Source organism: Scleropages formosus, chromosome 18, assembly GCF_900964775.1.
Source record: "Scleropages formosus chromosome 18, fSclFor1.1, whole genome shotgun sequence".
NCBI lineage: Eukaryota > Metazoa > Chordata > Actinopteri > Osteoglossiformes > Osteoglossidae > Scleropages > Scleropages formosus.
This window is the reverse complement of record NC_041823.1, coordinates 9,697,309-9,716,111: the sequence shown is the minus strand read 5'-3', so window position 1 is coordinate 9,716,111 and position 18,803 is coordinate 9,697,309. Positions and strand designations below refer to the sequence as shown.

The following is an 18,803-nucleotide window of genomic DNA, read 5'->3' as shown; positions in this document are numbered from 1 at the left end:
GCAGCTGTCACATTTTCCTTTCTGATATCTTGGTATGGCTTTTGTTATTATTCCAGTACAACCTGTTTAGCTGCAAAGTCCTCTGAACTGGGTTTAATGGACTGAACCTGGAAGGACTAAATGTCCATGGCCCCTGGTGCCATATTGATAGACCATGCTGGTGAAAAGAACTCCCACTTAAATCAACTTTGCTGCAATGCTGACACCTAGTGGCGCTGCTTATAGTTGCAGTTCAAGTGTCCTTGAAATTCCAGCAAGACAGAATGAATGAAAAAAAAAAAAACCTATTTTTATTTAATTATTTGAAATTAATCATTTTTAAATAAATTTGAAATTAAATTAAGAAAACATTAAAGGGTAGAACATTAACAAATGACAGACCAGGTAAAATGTAGTTATAGTAAACATTTATTTCTTCAGCATAAACGACACAAACATCCAGATGTGGCATTTCCCGAAAGCTATCCGTCTAACTGAAGTCTAAAGGCTTCACAGCGTTCAAACCACGCCACACAGAGGTTGCAGAGATCAAAAACTGGGAGGACATTTATACATTGAATACAACAGTTACCCACAGTTATAGATGGCAGCTAGGCAAATCAAGCAAAAAACGAAAGCTCGCACTTATCTGTATGAAAATGAACAGAACAGTTTTGGTTTAGTGCTATTCAGGGCCATTCTGAAGCATGGTTGAGCAGGTTGACAAGATCGCGTCGACCTTGTTGATCTTTTATCGGTTTACGGGCTGTAGTGATTTGGTAAACAGTGACTGGAAAAATGAGATGTGAGCTGATGTGTCCTCACACCATTCCTAAAAAGAAAAGGCACAGTTTACAAGTGTGATGCCCAAGGACAGAACAGCTGGCCAGGTGTTCTAGTAGTGTTCACCATCCAGATGAGGTGGTGTTCACTCTTTGCAGATATCCATCGATGATTAGAGAGAAATGTATGGCATAATCACCGCAACCATAAAGCAGTTATCCCACAAATTCAAAAAATATATTTAAGACTGAGGTTGTAGGACTAATTCAGCAGGTGATTCTAGACAATGTAGTGACAGCTGGTTTAGCAGCTCCAAAGAGTGAACCTCTGGATAAAACTCTCCAGCAATAAGACTGCATTCCCTCAACTACAAAATATGAATTTCTCCACTTTAGTGGGTGTGGTTTTATATACATCTCCACTTATGGACTTCTGTGCAGCCTCTGATGCAGAGAGGCAAAAAAAAAAAAAAAAGTTTCGGTTGAGAAGAATTCGGATCAGCTGAAGCGCAGCAGATTTAGGCGTACGATGCAAGCGTTAGGCACGAGAGGCTACACTTCCTAAATTATTTAAAATTACAGTGGACACTTTCCAGTTTAAACAACTTTCAGCACATAAGATCCTTAGGTTTAAGTGGCAGCCTGTAGCATAAGTACCAGTCCTCTAATTAAAGGCCTTAAAGGCTTTACGCACTTGGGGTCAGTCGTAGGAGACTCAAGGCTCCCTCTACACACCCCTAGTACTCTAAATCCAGCTAAGCAAGCTAGCTAGTGGCTAAATCCTGTTTATCTCCCCTCCTGCCAAGTCTGGATCATATTTTTAGCAACGGTGTCCTTTCCTCAAGGGGATCTGGAGAAAGCTGTGTGAGCAGCAGCGTAAGGGGAAGGGATGCTGTCTTTGCTGTCAGGTCGCCGACCTCAAGACTAGTTGATGGACCGAACAGGCAACTTGCACTGCAGAAGTTCCCCTGAGTCTCCAAGGATCTTCCTAAATGGCCAGTGAGATAGCTAGGCATCCATCTGATGGATGTGCATCGACGCCATGCAACAGTGGTGACTATGAGCAAAGCACCGGATTGAAGGCCTTGCGTGTGCAAATTAAATACCTCTCAAAAACAAAGCAAGTACAAGACTAGTCTAACCTACTGTATATGCATGAACTAGAATAATCCTGGATTTGAAAATTTGGCTAATTGCAACATAAAATATTCAATTGCAGATCACTTGCTCTAAACGTATGCATTAAGTAACTGAAGCTTGTCCACGGATCAGTAATGGACAGTTGCTCTTGAGAAACAAGCCTGGTTCGGCTGGGCTTTGCAGAGCCACGGTGCTGGTCAGTGGGGCAGCTCCTGTAGCAGCTCCGAGGCCAGGTCCGTGATGTGGGCCCAGCTCTCGCGGACGTGGTGCAACTCAGTGGTGCGGGCGCACACTGCGAAGCGCAGCACGAATTTGCCCGACAGCTGGCACGGCACCATGTGTATCTTCCTAGTGCTATTGATGCGTTTCAGCAGCGTCTCGTTTAGCTCGTTTGAACCCTTTTGACAGAGCCAGAAGAACGGTCAGTGCCAGCCACACCACGTGACTCAGTCAAGACATTTGACACGCGGTTTAACTTAGCCACCTTCAGCCTGAAGCAGACGAGGCCCAGGATGACCTCTGCGCAGATCTCAAAGCGCTGGTCATCTCGAACCATCTTCTCAAACTCCTTGGCAAGCAGCACCTGCTGTGATGTCAAGGCAACGAACACATGAGAACATCCACGAGCAGCCAGCTTGACTTGCAGCCATTTGAACATTCGGTACAAAGTTCCTGCTCGGGGTACCAGGTGTCCACCATATTACTACCATATTCATTCACGTGTTACAACATACACAGTTTACAGCAACCTGGATGTACAACAGCCATGCCATCAACCTTGTATTAATTTATGTCCCAACATCTAAGGGCAACAGTCTGAGGAAACACTCTGATGAATATCTTCAAGCAATGGAAATGCCCTCGTACCCATCTCACGTGCTTCACAATAACATCGGCTGGCCGAACTGCTGCAGATCACATTTATTATCGACTCAAAGCGTCTATGAACCATTTCGTTGTATTTACAAAAACAGCTTTAACTATAGAACATTTAGTTTCTGATTCCTTATCATTCCCCCCCTTTTACAAACATAGAGAACCTTGAGTATTCTACAGAAAAGAAAGCAAATTCAGAGATGAAAGAAAAGTGTAGCATGAAAATACTGTACTGTATACTATGATCCTATGTTAGTATTTTAACACGAGTGCTTGAAAACTCAAACACAGCTCTATTATACAACACGACATTAATATTAAGGCATGTTAAGCTGTGTATATATCGATGGTTTATATAGTACAGTATTAGGTGGATTGTGACAGAAACCTTGCAGAATTTCATTTACAATCTTTCCAAGAAGAACCCGGAGCCTTTAGTACGTATATGGTATGTGGAAGGTGACTTTATTGCAAAACATACTAACTCTTCACCACAAGACAGTGCAATTGGGCTAAGTAAAGCAAACCGCATGTGCTCTTGTGAGGTGACAGCAAGGAAAGCGGCTCGAGCAGGAATTCCACCGAGCGAGCGCTCGTGATGACTGCAGCGCAGCAAGTTCTTCTGCGCCGAGAGGAGGACAGGGATTCGAACCGACGCTGCGGGTCGTTCGCCGTGCAGGAAATTGGGACTGACAGAGCGGAGGAGGCAGTTACCTTGCGGATGTGGTCCTGCAGGCCTCGGAGTCCGTACAAACGGAACACGAACCACAACTTTAGAGAGCGGAAACGTCTCCCGAGCGGAATCTGCCAGTGCTGTGGGGCGGGAGTGATGTCAGATGCAACAAGCAGACATGCTCAGCAACAAATGGACTTGGATCTCTCCCAGGCTCTCGTTACTCAAAAAAAAGAGCGCCTTTCAAATGCGGCACATATGGCGTTTCTCCTGTTAAGGATGGGGCTAGTGAGCCTGAGCAGTCCTAACAATAGCACGTGCAGCAGATGACCAAGGGGCAAAGCTCGGAGTCTATTGCATTACTGGCTTATCCAAACAGAGATAACAGCTGTCTGGGGCTGAAGCCAGCGCTCAGCTGTATGTAAGGAGAACGTGACAAGTGTAAAGCGTTCCAGCAACAGAAAACACACACACACACACACACACACACACACACACACACACACACACACACACACACAGCTCGACACTTCATGGAATAGTTTTAATATTAACATCAAATGACAGATGATTTTGTTCAGAAAAGGTACTTACTCTGTAGTCGGTGACCAGCCCTGTAATTCAAGAACAAGAATAAAGGGGATTAAGCCTTACATTACTGCAATTTTTTTTTTTTTTTTTTTTTTTTAAATAGTGTTCAGTTTTAGATGTGCACGATATCGCAGGTTTAATATCTGGGCTGACGTCCAACATCTTGTTCCGCGTGAATGTCGAAAACAGAGCTTTTTAACATCCAGGACACCTCCGATTGAGGCATCAGGGCCTGTAGCGCATGAGCCAATTACACAGAGAAAAGGTCTGAGGCTGTTGCAATAACCTGCAATTTGATTTGGCGGTAATTTCATATTGGAGACGTGACACGCGGCCGACCGCGAGCGCTGGGAGCACAACAGAGCGGCGCGAGGAAGAACGAAGCCTTTGTCTTCCTGTCAGCACGAATGGGGCCTGGCAGCAGATGTTGAGCACGTCTCCGAAAGATGGAGAACAAAAGGCAGCCCTCGCCGCAATACGGGGGGTAGCCGATGGCTGCTTAGGAACACACACCCGTAAAACATGTCCGAAATGCAGAAGGCCACGGAGACAGCAGCAGGAGCACTTTAAAAGGGTTGCTTCCATGCCTTGAGTGTGATATTAGAAGGAAAAGTTCTAGATCATAAACACTTGCAAGGAGCGTTCAGATTAGTCACTTCCTGCAAACCACGAACTACATGCAGAAATCAAAGCGTTTCTTCCTTCATCCATCTTCCGATGACGAACTTGTGGCGACGGGCGGTAACCTCCGGACAAGTAGCACGTCTGTTTTTAGGACCCCCGCCGAAGTTTTAAGAGATGACGATTCATTGGAAAGCTCACAAACTTCACAATGTGGGGGAATGAACCTTTTGGGCCCGTGTGACCTGCTCACGGGGTTGGACTTGGTCTTCTGAGACCGTACCGAACTTTTGCTCCAGGATGGCCAAACAAAAGCTGAGTAAACGGAAAACGAATTGTTTGTCTTGACCATGACGAACGGTAACCTCCGGACAAGTAGCACGTCTGTTTTTAGGACCCCCGCCGAAGTTTTAAGAGATGACGATTCATTGGAAAGCTCACAAACTTCGCAATGTGGGGGAATGAACCTTTTGGGCCCGTGTGACCTGCTCACGGGGTTGGACTTGGTCTTCTGAGACCGTACCGAACTTTTGCTCCAGGATGGCCAAACAAAAGCTGAGTAAACGGAAAACGAATTGTTTGTCTTGACCATGACGAACTTGTGGCGACGGGCGGTAACCTCCGGACAAGTAGCACGTCTGTTTTTAGGACCCCCGCCGAAGTTTTAAGAGATGACGATTCATTGGAAAGCTCACAAACTTCACAACGTGGGGGAATGAACCTTTTGGGCCCGTGTGACCTGCTCACGGGGTTGGACTTGGTCTTCTGAGACCGTACCGAACTTTTGCTCCAGGATGGCCAAACAAAGGCTGAGTAAACGGAAAACGAATTACACCGTTACAATGCACTCCTTGCATTTCTGACATGTACGTCGCTTTAGAGAAAGCATCTGCTAAACAAATAAACGTAAACTGAATGCCGAACCATGTGATTCTTGGAGAAGTCGAAGAAAGGAACTTCCTCAGGAAATGCCTAGAAATGCTGGAATTAAGTTTTCGGAATGCAATTTCGAAGTTTGGACCGGGTCCTGTTCTCCGGCGGGTCTGGGGTTCAAGTCCCGCTTGGGGTGCCTTGCGGCGGACTGGCGTCCCAGCCTGGTTGTGTCCCCGCCCCCTCCAGCCTTACGCCCTGTGTTGCCGGGTTAGGGTGCGGTTCACCGCGACCCCGTATAGGACAAGCGGTTCAGAAAATGTGTGTATTTGCAATGAAGTGATCTCACAACCCTTTTCCTTATCTTTTCTACCTTTCATGTTTTTGCCCTCCCTCATAGGCCCTAACCACTGTGCCTGCAGAGCCTCATGGAAAAGCCTGCATGAGGTGTTTTAACCAGCTGAGTAACGAAAAGTAATTCCAGCGACACTTTTCAAGCGAGACAATCATTAAAAGGAACTGAGACAAACTTGAACTAACCTGACTCTTGGTGGTCATGTTTCAGATACAGAGGATCCATCTTGAAAGCACCTATGATATCGGCACGCTCCTTCACCCTAAGGCAAGGGAAGGCGACAAAAGGTGAACATCTGCATCTCCCATCGCTTGCGAGAAGGCAATGCTTCTCAGTAGAGCAGTAAAATCCGCTTGCTGTGTTTCACAGCACTTTAATATTTTTACATTAAAATGCATTAAGGGTTTACAGCTTTAGAGGAAATCTGGAGAGAAAAAGCAAGTCCTAATCATGGCATCTGCATTCTCTCAGTTGAGTTCATGTCTAGAAGGTGCAAAAGAATACAAGATCATTCAGATAATTACCCTGCAGAAAAATCTTTAAAGATAATGAAACAAGATCGTAGTCGGGTGCAAAGAGCAGCTACCGTTTATTGCACAGCACTTATTTGTAAAGGTGTCCACCACAGGTTGCTACTTTTCAGCCACTAGCAGAACATGAAGTTTAGCGCTTCTTGTTAAAAAGATGAGTCTGTGTCATTAAGGGCTGCGTTTCCTCCATTTCAAGAGGTTTGGAGGTTCGAAGAGGCACGCGTTCCCGTCGCTCTTGGGCAAGAGCGTGGAGGGCTGTGCATCGGTCTGATTGGAGGTGAGCAAAAGTGCCCCTTCAAGGCAATAAGCCCCCCCGACAGCCTGTTCCCCCATCTTCACGAAGCAGGACGCTGAGCTGCAGAGCCTCAATAGCATTGCTCAGTCACTGAGAGGCTTCACATCTTGATAAGCTTGTCTTATACGATCAACTGTCCTGGAGGAACAGCTAAATGCACTCAAACCCGCCTCTTTGTCAAAGATGAAACGATTCCCTTTCTCCAATTTAAGAGAACACAACAATATTCCCAATAACTGTCACACAGGAAAGACAGTGTCTTGCATCAATAAACCTGTGGGCAGTTTTGGGAAAACAGCACTCACCCAACAAGTAATTTCCTGGACTTTGTGCCAGATCAATAGGATTTTCCTCCCGTTGGTTTTGTTCAACCAGAGGTTATGGCTTAAGCCTCTGCAGACGCAGACCTTCTGTATTCAGACCCCTCAGTCAGCTTTCAACAAGCTGTATGAGGCCGCTGAATGGCGATGAAACAGCTGTCAGACCTGCATCTTATTTTAGTTTAATGAGGGGGAACACAGTGTTGCCATGGACAGGATGAGCAAGCTGTTAGCACACAGCACAGGGAACAAAGCGCCATCCTCATTTCCCGGTCACCAGTAATCCAACGCGTTTAAAAGACACAGAAAAAAAAAACAATAAGCAGGGGGAATATAGTAGCGTGGGAGATTTGGAAGTCAACGTGATGCTGACACAAACAATTGCAATCGATATGTGGACACTCGTTGGTTTGTATCCGGACCAGCTTTGTTCCCAAGCGGCTCACATCCGCTGGATTTTTACCCATTTGTCAATTGGCCCTGAGAGGAATGACATGGTGGAAGCCCTTAGGAAGATGGAAATAAAGGCTCAGAATGGTCCTGGTCAGTATAAGGTGTTTGACACTATTCCAGACCATCTCGAGGGGGTTCTGCCTGCAAGCTGATCAGTAGATTTCACAGCAGTGATCTGCGAACTTCGGAAAACTGCATTTATTACGGCACAATCTGCGAGGCATAGTCAAACGGCGACTGCTCTCCAGATGTACTTACCACATCACAGAACAGTCAAAATTGACCAAAAGCCACTTGTGTGCATTGAAGTTGAAGGAGTCTGCAAACTAAACAGAAAGATGGACAATTTCAGCTGGAGGCGATAGAAAATGCTCTTAAAAGCCATACTTCCACGTGCCCATTAACCTTGAGACACAGGCACCGTAGGGTTCCCGCCATTCAGTTCGAAACATCACGATATGGTCGCAATGCTGCCCCTCGGCACAACTTGCACCCGCTGCTCAGCTTCCGAACACTACCGCTGTAACTGGAAGCGTCCGTTTGTTTACAGCTCCAGAGTCATAACATCTGCGATACAGATGTGACTCGGGTCTGGACTCTTTAAAAGCATTTATCGTCAAGCTGTACTAAAAATTATTTTTTAATTCGTATTGCTGAAAAATGAGATGTGAGTTCCTGGTTCAATGTTAGTTTACTGAATCAGGCTGTACACGTGTGAATTAAAGAAAAAAAAATTTAATCTAATAAACTGGATTCTGAAAATCCCTAACTTGACTGTTTAATACAACAACCCAATGTATTTGTAACCTACGCAAAAACACCTAGATACGGTCAGTCTGATACTTCAGATCAGTTCACCACCACCACAACAACAACAACAACAACAACAACAACACAGGACAGACCTTTACTTTCAATGGTGAAATACTGGTAACTACCAGCATGTTAAGAATTAAGCTCAGTTTTTAGAGCTTTGGATAGCGTGCCAGGGACACGTGCCTGTCCCATGGTGCGCACTAAGAACTGCAAAACGCAGAGCAAAAGGAAGGCTCGGACATTCCAGCGAAGCAGAACATGCAACTGAAACAGAAAATTAAGGCGATGCTGGCATCGTGGTAAAAATTCAATGTATACTTCCTCGTCAGTTCTTGGAGGAAACCCAGCCATCACGGCTTTTTACTATCTTCTTTTCAATATCCGCTCTGCTCTTTGCTTCCTCACGCTATCTTCCATTGTATATGAGAACAAGCTATAGAAGCACGGAGGACCAGCAGGCCTGGGGAGGGCTGTTAATTTCCTAGCAAATAATGAAGCTACAGAAAACCCTCCCCCATCTGCCGCTCTGGAGCCGTCATCGGGCGTCTGATAAGCAGGAGTTCTCTTTACGGCCTTTGGGGCTGCATTGTTTGAACTTGCATCGCAGATAAACCGTGATATTTCTTGAGGCCGGGCCACAGGTTCTCTCCAAAGGTCTGCTGACGCCTCAGGAAATTACCACGCTCTTATCTCCGCTCGGCCGGGCTAAAGATCCATCACAATTCAAAGGCAACGCGACATTTGAATTTTGCTTTGACCGGACGATTCGTCACCCACGCCTTTCTTCTCGTCGTCGGCTCCTTGAGCGTTTTCACATCCGTTATCATCCCGTTTTACACTTCTGGAAATGTGAAACAACTACCTGGGTGGCAGCGGAAAGATCAAGGGGGTAAATCCACTTTGCATGTTGCATCTACACACAATTCTTTCTGGACCCTCCTACCTCCACGCCGTTGAGAAGCGGTCTGAATTCCGGACAGATGAAGGCACTTCCTGCATAGGCTGCATCGATGTGCATCCACATCTTCGCCGCGTTACCTGCAACGCGGATGAGATGTTGAAAGAAGTTTGCCCAGACGGACAGTTGGTACACGATCGAGCTGTTGAAGAAACTTTACTTACATAAAGGACCAAGTTCAATGATGTTATCAAACGCACATGATGCTGTTGTTCCCAGGGTGGCACAGAACTGGGGGGGGGGGGAGAAGAAAATTTTCATGGTTCAAACTACAGGGTCTTAAATGCTGTCAAATACATTAAACGAAAATCTGAACGGATGCAAAAGCTTGATACGCGTTACATTAATGTTAAGGTTTAACGTAAGGGGATGTCAGTTGAGAACATGTCATAAATTCCCTGCAAAATATGAATTGCTTGCAGTGGCACAGTTACTATGAACTGGAAATTCAGCTATTGATTCACAAGAAATCAATTAATCCACCTACAAATGCAAACCAAGCAGATACATTCAGACGATTCAGGGTTATTATACTGAAACCTTCAAGCTTGTTCTATGGACTTGTTACAGCAGGGGAAGCAAGATGCCACGATGGAAAGATGGCGATTTTATCATTCATATCCGACAAGCAGAGAAAGCATCTCTCACGCACTGCGGTGACTTCGTTTGCTGTCCCAGTGTCCCCCACCCACTCCCAAGTGATTTGCTTACATAGAAAGGAATAAGGCCTGCCCTCCTGTCCCTCTCCACCATCTTCTTCAGCGCTTCACCCTGCACCGAAAACTTCTCATCGGTGGGGACCTTTTTCATTGTCACCCCACCGATGAGGCCAGCCCGCTCCACGGAGGAATGTGCCTGGTATGGAAACGAGACACATACTGCACTAAAGGACAACTGCAGAGATACCGAAGAGTAGTAAACACATTTTGCAGGAAGTATCCCAACCTCATTGAAAGGATAGTCCGCTTGTGTCCTGGACACCGCACTGCCTTCTCATAGGACTTACTGTGGTACAAAGTTCTTGCGCTGAAGATTGTTAGTTTAGACAATAAAGCCCCGGAGGCCTTCCAGGTAATGTCAGGGCAGGATGGATTTACTAAGGTTGCCTTTGTGCGGTGCCCTTAAAATGTCAGGACTGTCCTTGGGTAAGACCAGCCCACCCAGACAAGTTCACATGGAGTCCTGTCGTTTTGCATTATAGGCTCTTCAGGAGAAGCCAGCTGTCATAAGGTGAAGCTCTCATCGCTGAGCCAGGATAGATGGGCTGTGCTATTTGGAGCACTTAATGCCCCATTTATATACCAGCTATGGGCGACGTGGTGGTGCAGCCGACAGCGCTGGTACCTCCGAGCACGTGGGCTGTGCGGTTTGCATTCCCCCCCACCCCCCACTGTGTCCATTCAAATTTCTTCCTACAGTCCACACAGATGTTTCAGGTGAAGTGGCGAGTGAATTATATGTAGTGTGGATGTTTGTAGGGAGTATTATATGCCACTTTGGATAAATGTGTAAGGTGAACATGACACCATATTTACCATTTATACCACATAAACACCATTTTGCTCACATCACAGCAGGTCCACAAACACTATTTGTATTATTTGAAAACTGTGCTCTCCCATTGTACCATATGATTTTAAATAGAATATACATCTTTAAAATGTAAAGTTCATAACCCCTTGACCCTGTGGCATCAAACCTCAATTTTCTGCACATAATTAAATTTACTCTCCTCTCCAAACACTGGCTGCAAAGTATAGGCTTGTAAAGCTTAGGCCAAGACCCATTTTAATCATTCAGTATGCGGGGGGGGGGGGGGGGGGGGGGGGGGGGGGGCGTGAAAATGCACAAACTCCAGATAAGGATGGTTGCAACCAGGCATAGTGAAGGAGTACTGACCTTCTTTTCACCATACTATAGATAGGTAAACTGCTGTATTTCAGCCATTAACTCTTCAAGACTGCAAACATCGTGCTTTGTTACACTTTGTGAACATGAAACAGATTTAGTGACAATTTAACATGTGGCATTACATTGTGGAACATATTCATTTACATTTATTCACTTAGCAAATGCTTTTCTCCAAAGCGACTTACAACAGATACCATGTAGTGTTACCAGCCCACACATCTTATTCACCAGGGTGACTTACACTGCTAGACACACTACTTCCAATGGGTCACTCATCAGTGAAACACACTCGCTCTGACACTCACACACTATAGGGGAAACCTGAACAGCATGTCTTTGGACTGTGGGAGGAAACCAGAGCACCCAGAGGAAACCCACGCAGACATGGGGAGAACATGCAAACTCCACACAGACTGAGCGGGGATTGAACCCGTGTCCTTTCACACCATCCAGGCGCTGTTCTGAGATGTATGGAAAGTGTTTACCAAATGAATAAGAGGTAAATACAGTGACAGATAAGCGTGAGTAACTCTGCAGAACACACACATGCACGTCCTGAGCAGGGTCATGGTGAACCGGAGCCTAACCCAGCAACACAGGGTGCAAGGCCAAAGGGAGAGGGGACACACCCAGGACGGGACGCCAGTCCATCGCAAGGCACCCCAAGCAGGACTCAAACCCCAGACTCACCACACAATAGGCCCTGGACAAACCCGTTGTGCCACTCCGCCCCCCCACAAAGAGAACTAATCAAGTTTTTTGAAAAGAGTTCAAGCTAATCTCTGCTGTGCTCCACTGGCAAGTCTTTCACACCCACTTCCATCCTGATCTCCCAAGACCTGCATCAATATGCTGCACATCCTGTCAACATCACCTTTACCAGCAATAATTTGAGTTTTACAAGACTCAATATTGCAGACACTTTGACACATCTTCATATTTCCAATTACCTTCCACTCTAAATGCAGCTACTTGCATAGAGAACTGCAAAATAAAAAGTTACAGTATTGAACAGGATTGTTGAAGTATCGACTCCACATCATGGTTTGTTTGTTTATGACAGCATTACCTGGTCGGAGGAGTACGCCACCAGTTTCGAGAAGATCTCCGACTCTGTACGGTCTGGATTGTCGGCCTGGATCCATCTGACAATCCGGGAGCGAGCAGCAAGGAGAGACATCAGCGTGGCCTCGCTGGCGGTGCCCTGCAAGGGTCAGGCAAGGGTCAGGCAAGGAGCGGAAAACATGGCAAGCGATCGCCTTGGGGCATACAACTCCACCGGCCATGGAGGTTCCACATGCCGCACAGCATCAAGTGTCCAAACGCATGAGCTTCAAACGGACTAAACCAGGAACACGTAGGTTGTCTTGCAAGGAAGGAGTTAAATTATTCTGACCCCCCCAGTTCTTTTCCTGGCATTTAAAATCTTCCATTTATCTGTTTAAGAAGCAAAATAAATAGGCAATTAAAGTGAAATGAACACGATGTTACGAAAGTGTTCATGTTGAGCTGTAAGTGCAATATGTTCAATGCCCTATTCCAAACATGTCCGAACATTGACAATCGCATGTCCAGATTCCCTTTAAGTGGATGTTACCAACTACTGCTATGACCCCCCGGCTGATCGGAGACGCACTCCAACCGTGCGGTCAATATGCATTGCACTCCGTACACGTTGGTTTCTTGAGATCTTATTTTAAGCAGTGCTGCAAGTGAACGTGCACGGCGCAGACAGCTTCAAAACTCAGATAATACAGGAGCTCTATTAGTTTATACAGGGGCAAGTCGCTGTTGATTTGTTTAGGCACATGTGACTTTGCAGCTATATCCCATGAATTTTCTCTGACTGAACAGGTATATCACAGTAAAACCAATTTATATGCTCCGCTTGAGTTCAACAGTAGAAATTCTAGGATATTCTTCAACATGGTACTCACATATTCCCATCCAACCAAATAATATAGAATTGTGGGGGGACACCTTATGATTTCTTGGTTCCTTCAATTTCATTCATACATTAACATCTAGTCCTGCAGAGATGCAGCAAAATTTAATGTTCTCGTGAAGAATTTTCGAAAGCAACGAAGCATTATCAGATCTGAGTTCTGTCCTTTCCTGTTTATAAACACATCTGAATCCGCATTTGCATCCTCTGAAATGGCCCATAAACTGTTGGAGGTGCCATCTGTTGCCATGGCAAATGACATTCAAAATGCAGGGAGACAATGAGACAATGACAGGAGGTGCTCTGGCTTTGACGCAGGGAGGCGGGGGAGGGGGGGGCTGCTAGGGGTGAGATTTTCATTAGGTAGCTATCGTATACGTCACGTTTGTGTTGTTGACAGCATCCCTTCATAGGCAGGCGCGCATGCATACACACACACAGCCAAAATTAAGGGTAATGCATCCTTGGCCTTCTCTGGCAGAAGCTGCCAGCAAAAAGCAATTTCCTGAGCTTTAAGTGTTGTGAGGCAGAAGGAGAATCAATGGACAAATTACAGTCAAACAAAAACATTTAGAGCTCAGAGTTTCTCCCCCCGCCGCTTGCTCAGCCAGACATTACAGCCAATTACTTGAACGCGGCATTGACATTTAAAGTCATTTGAAATCGCAAGGCAAGGAAGCCTCATCTCGGTTTCTTCACCAGTTTTCTAAATAGTCATTCTTTCAAGTCTTATGAGCAGTAACAATTCAGCTGAGATCAGCTGAGAACAGGGCTGTTCCATGTACGTACAAAGCAATCAAAGGATGCTCCATTGACACTTCAGAGGACTCTCAAAGTGTCCTGATCATGTACATTTGACCTTAGGCTGAACAGTGGGATGATGGCAAAAATATTAAGAGGCACAATTAAGCACAAGTAACTTGGTCAAGGGTACTACAGTGGTGGTGATGCAAGATGCTTTAAGGTTACTATACCGTGTCTCTAACCCTAACCACGTCCCGTAAGCAGTGCAGCACTTACGGCACAGTTCCTTACTTCGAAATGAGGAGTTTTAAGGAAGCGCATAGATCTTAGATGCATGTTGTGCCTTAGTCCATCAGCAGTATTTCACTTTGGCATGAAGCAAACAAACACATTCAGGAACCACAAATGAATGCTGTAAGCCTTTTGGTAAAACTGCTTCATTACAAAAAATTTTTTTTTTTTTTTTTTTTTGCATTTAGGAACATGGGTGTTGTTTCCAGTTGACATCCCTAGGAGCTGACAGCATCTGCCTACCTGAATGACCCCTCCGCCACATCCGGTTGTACCTGCCAAGAAATTTTCTGGCAGATTGATCATCTTCCCCAGCCAGTCCAACATCACTGTCTCCAGCTCTGTACATGCTGGACTCGCTGCCTATCGTGGGACCAAGGTGGGGGGGGGAGGAAAAAAAAAAAAAGCTTGTTTCAACCTCTCATAGTATATTGGAAGGGCAAGTCAAAGGGAAACCATATCTGGCAAAGAAAACAAAAGCAACATATTCCCAGCTGAAGAGTTTTACTGACATGCAATTGTCAGAAGGAGGCAAGTACACCTATGAATTAAGGTTTAAAATAAAAAAATATTTAAAAAAAAAAAAAAAAAGTGTGCTAGAATTATTCTAGTGAAACCTGGCTGTGGTAGTCCATATTTAAAAACTGAAAAGTTATAAATTTGCAAAGATCGCCAAGATAGAAATGAGAACTTAATGTTCAGGTTGATAAGGGGTGTGCCACGTTTGCACAAATTTGGTAGAGGGAAGTGTTCCAAACCTGTAGTCGATCTCCCATTGGAGACCGCGTCGCTGAAAACAGCGTCGTCGTGCCGACAACGTGGGACACTGCAGAAAGTGTAACTACCTTCACGCTGGGTACACGACTCCATTTTCACATGCAAGCCACTGGTCAGCACTTTTCCTCCAATCTATTCATTCTCACATCATACACTCACATTGTCTGAAGCCGCTTGTCCCAAGTGGGGTCGCAGCGAACCGGAGCCTAACCCGGCAACATATGGCGCAAGGCTGGAAGGGGAGGGGACGCACCCAGAACGGGACGCCAGTCTGTCACAAGGCACCCTAAGCAGGACTTGAACCCCAGATCCGCCAGAGAGCAGGACCCGGTCAACCCCTCTGCGCCACAACGCCCCCTCTCCTATTCATTCTCAACTTTCAAAAATACTAAAAGGGGTAACTACATTTCTTTCAAGAACATGGAATGCTGGCGTACCAAAGACAGACTGCTAGAGGCAAAAGGAATTAGACTAAGCCACACTTACCCAGGAAAAGCCGATACAACCAATGGCTCCACACAACATGTCAGCCAACATGGCTGGGAAAGAGCTTGCAGTAGGGAAGTAAGCATAGAAGAAAGGACTGTGCCAGTGGGTAACCTGTGGAAGAGGGGACGTAGAAGGATATCAGGGTACACCATCTATAGGAGGTCTCGTTCCATACATGGGTATTTAACCACCAGTGAGTTCTGCCTTGCTGCCCCAAGGTAGACCTGCACATTACGTTAATTTAGCAGACGTTCTTCTCCAAAGCAAGTTCCAACAAACTATGTGGTGTTTTCAGCCCAGACACCTTATTCACCATGGTGACTTACACTAATAGATACACTACTTACAATGGATCACTCAGGGGAACAGACTCGCTGTGTGTCACTCACACACTATGAGGGAACCTGAACAGTGCGTCTTTGGACTGTGGGAGAAAACCAGAGCACCCGGAAGAAACCCATGCGTACGCACGGCAAACATGCAAACTCCGCACACACTGAGTGGGGATCAAACCCACGTCCTCTCACACCACCCAGGCGCTCTGAGACAGTGTGACTGTGCCACCACACCACCCATAAGAGACATTACGATCGTACAACAGCACTTCAGACACATTCAACCCAAATGAACTTAACCAAGTCATAACACCAAGATAAATTCCAAGTTGTGGGGTGGGGACCCCAATGTGCTCAGCTCAATGTACAGTCTATAAGCAATTGGGTAGCAGCAATTTTTTGCTTCATCCTTTTTTGCTCCAGCACATTGAATTTGAGATGAAAGAGTTATGAGGTTAGAAGTAAAGAATATCAGCTTCAATTTGAGGGCATTTACATCCAATAGTGCCATCACTTTTAGTCCCCTAGAAGTGAGGCGCCATGTACAGAAAGGACTGGAATCCCAGCACAGTTCAGATTATGTAAAATGTGAATTATTAGCTAGCTCTATTATAAATGTGATGCTGTTTAAATTGGTGAACAGTTAAATCACTTTGGGGTAAAAAGTGCCAGCTAAATGGCAAATGAACGATTTCAGGCAGTGAGGGGCATTGCTTGGCTTCACCTTGCAGCGAAAGGAGAAATTTAGATCTGCGCTCCTAGTACAGTAAACTTTATCCAGGTTTTCACCCTGAATTGTGTCCGTACTGTTACCCCGCTGTATAAAGTGCGCACGTTACGAGTATCTATTGTACACACCTAAAAATACAAGTCACCGTAGACAAAAGGATCAGCTAAAAACTATTTATATAGTACTCTAGCCTGAAGGCAGAACAGACAAAAGGAATGATTGAGCACATTTTAGTGAACTTTTTTCAGACATACAAAACAAACACCTGTTGTGGGTGAGGAGTAGACTTGTCCAATCATTCCCACAAGGAGCTGTTCAAGCCCAGAGCCTGGAAAACTGACATGAGATGGAAAGTACGTGTTCCAAGTGTAAAGAACATTTAGAAGATTTCCATTTGCAACCCCATGCTATCCGTACTATAGGCGCTTCCAGTGCTGGTCACTTGGTCACTCACCCCAGGCATTATGACTCTCTCGATGTCCTTCACAACGTCCTCATACATCTCTGGTTCCACCGGCACTTCCTCTGGAATGAGGGACCTTAGGTACCCAGGTTGAACATCAGGGTAGACTGATCTCTGCTCAATGGTCTCAATATAGTCTGCAACATAGTCGATCATCTCCTTGCCTCGCTTGCGGAACTCCGTTGTATTCATCTTCAAGCTGAACGGAAAGATACACATGAGTCATGATGGCTTCACTTCCGAAAGGACGCGAGTGTCGTCTGAAGGAGAGACAGCCACGTTTTCCATTATTCTGATCCCTTCAGCAGAGCCTGGACCATGACATGCATCCATTGTTTTAGTAAGCCTCGAGAAACTGATCAGCTGGTCAACATGGTCAGTAAATTCAAGGAAGCAATTTGCGGGGACCCTCAAACTGAGTTATTAGAAGGTTGAATGGCAGTTAACAGAATAAACTCTAGAACACCCCTTCAATGTGTAATAAGTCTAACTGCAATGCACCTAAACAATAAAGTTGACTACTACATCTCAAGGAGAACTTCACGACTACTAACAAACCATGAATCGCAAATGCTCTTCATGCCACTCCTTGTAACTTAATGCCACCCGAGAGGATTAGTGCTGAGACACATTTCAACAATGTGTTTATGATGTTCTGAGGAAGCCACTTCTGAAGTTACGCTGTGTGATTGTTACTAAAAGCAGCTCAAATGCAAGAGAATAAAGTTTAACAGATCATGATGAAGTTGTAAAAGGAGCAAAGCCAAAAGGTTTATCAACAGAATAGAATAATGGTTTACCCATTCCATCTCTGGGCTCCATGGTAGATTATGGCTAGTGAGACCATCACCGTGTACCTGATCACAGAGACACAAATGTTCCCTTCTCTAATCCACGTTAATACAACCGTAATAGAGGCATTGGTAATCCAGTGGCTTCAGACAGTGCTCTGCTTGATTATTCTCCAGGAGGAGAAGAGTTCTTAAATATTCCATACAGGTCATCACCAACACCAGGGTACTTGGCCATCCCTTACCAACAGTTCAGGCACCACTTAGATAGCGCTGAACACACTATGGCTTTGACAGGAGGCATTGATGAGGATTTGTTGGATGCTATTCATCCCAGCAAGAGGACATAAACAACAGCATTTAAAATCAATGTCCCCAAAGCTCAAGCATCAATTATCCTCATCACCTGAGCCAGTTTTACACACACAAGGCATGTATTAATTTGGATCTGTACAAGACAGACAAACCACAGGACAAAATTTACACCACTTACTATTAGTCGAAGGAGTTAACGTTTGGTACAAGTCGGGTCCACGCTCAAAAGGTTATAGAGGAAAACCCACAAGGTTTTGCAATAAAACAACACGAGAGTATCGGGGTTGGATAACAGACATTTCCCTGTCGAATTGCCCTCCTCAGGCAACAGGTGCCAAACCTAATAAGGGACCAGGTGTGGCACAGCCCATAGATGCTGCACCTGACATGAACACCAGTGCTGGAAACACACCAAAGGACAGTGCTGCTGAGGTAGGAGGACTCACCTAGCCGTGTCAACCGTAGCCGTTCGCCCGTCGCTGATCAGACTCTGTAACATGGAGCCAGCCAGGGCAGCCTGCGCTTTTATCCGCCGAGTGCCCCCTTCAGTCAGCCAATGGGAACGGCCCCCAGAGCCGCGAGGCAGGGGAGCGAGTGGGTGGGTGACCGGGCGGCTGGCTCACGTCACATTTAATGAGACTCTCATAATAAAGCCGGATGCAGATCATTGACAGAAGGACCTGAGGATCAATCCAAGGGCACTGAGGTTACATTATATAGCCGGCAAACAATCAGCAATAAGTAACCAGTTAG

At 45.6% G+C, this 18,803-nt stretch overlaps 1 protein-coding gene across 1 annotated transcript; it reads right to left on the bottom strand.

Annotated features, from left to right (window-relative positions):
- Positions 1-459: 459 nt before the first annotated feature.
- ddc (dopa decarboxylase) lies at positions 460-18,526 on the bottom strand. The gene is made up of 14 exons (XM_018762734.2): positions 18,497-18,526; positions 16,936-17,143; positions 15,414-15,527; positions 14,394-14,513; positions 12,240-12,374; positions 9,971-10,114; positions 9,424-9,490; positions 9,245-9,339; positions 7,744-7,811; positions 6,073-6,149; positions 4,045-4,064; positions 3,492-3,590; positions 2,386-2,487; positions 460-2,299 (listed from the first exon to the last, which is right to left on the bottom strand). Exons 2-14 carry the CDS (start codon positions 17,134-17,136, stop codon positions 2,099-2,101), a joined length of 1,443 nt encoding a protein of 480 aa, XP_018618250.2. The 5' UTR covers positions 17,137-17,143; positions 18,497-18,526; the 3' UTR covers positions 460-2,098.
- Between the last annotated feature and the right edge of the window lie 277 nt (positions 18,527-18,803).

Excerpts from the sequence above, each read along its gene's own strand:
- ddc (XM_018762734.2), bottom strand. The coding sequence starts at position 17,136 with ATGAATACAACGGAGTTCCGCAAGCGAGGCAAGGAGATGATCGACTAT. Across the intron at positions 10,115-12,239 it reads TGGCGTACTCCTCCGACCAG|GCACATTCCTCCGTGGAGCG; the intron begins GTAATGCTGTCA and ends TTTCCATACCAG. Across the intron at positions 3,591-4,044 it reads GGCTGGTCACCGACTACAGA|CACTGGCAGATTCCGCTCGG; the intron begins GTAAGTACCTTT and ends CCCGCCCCACAG.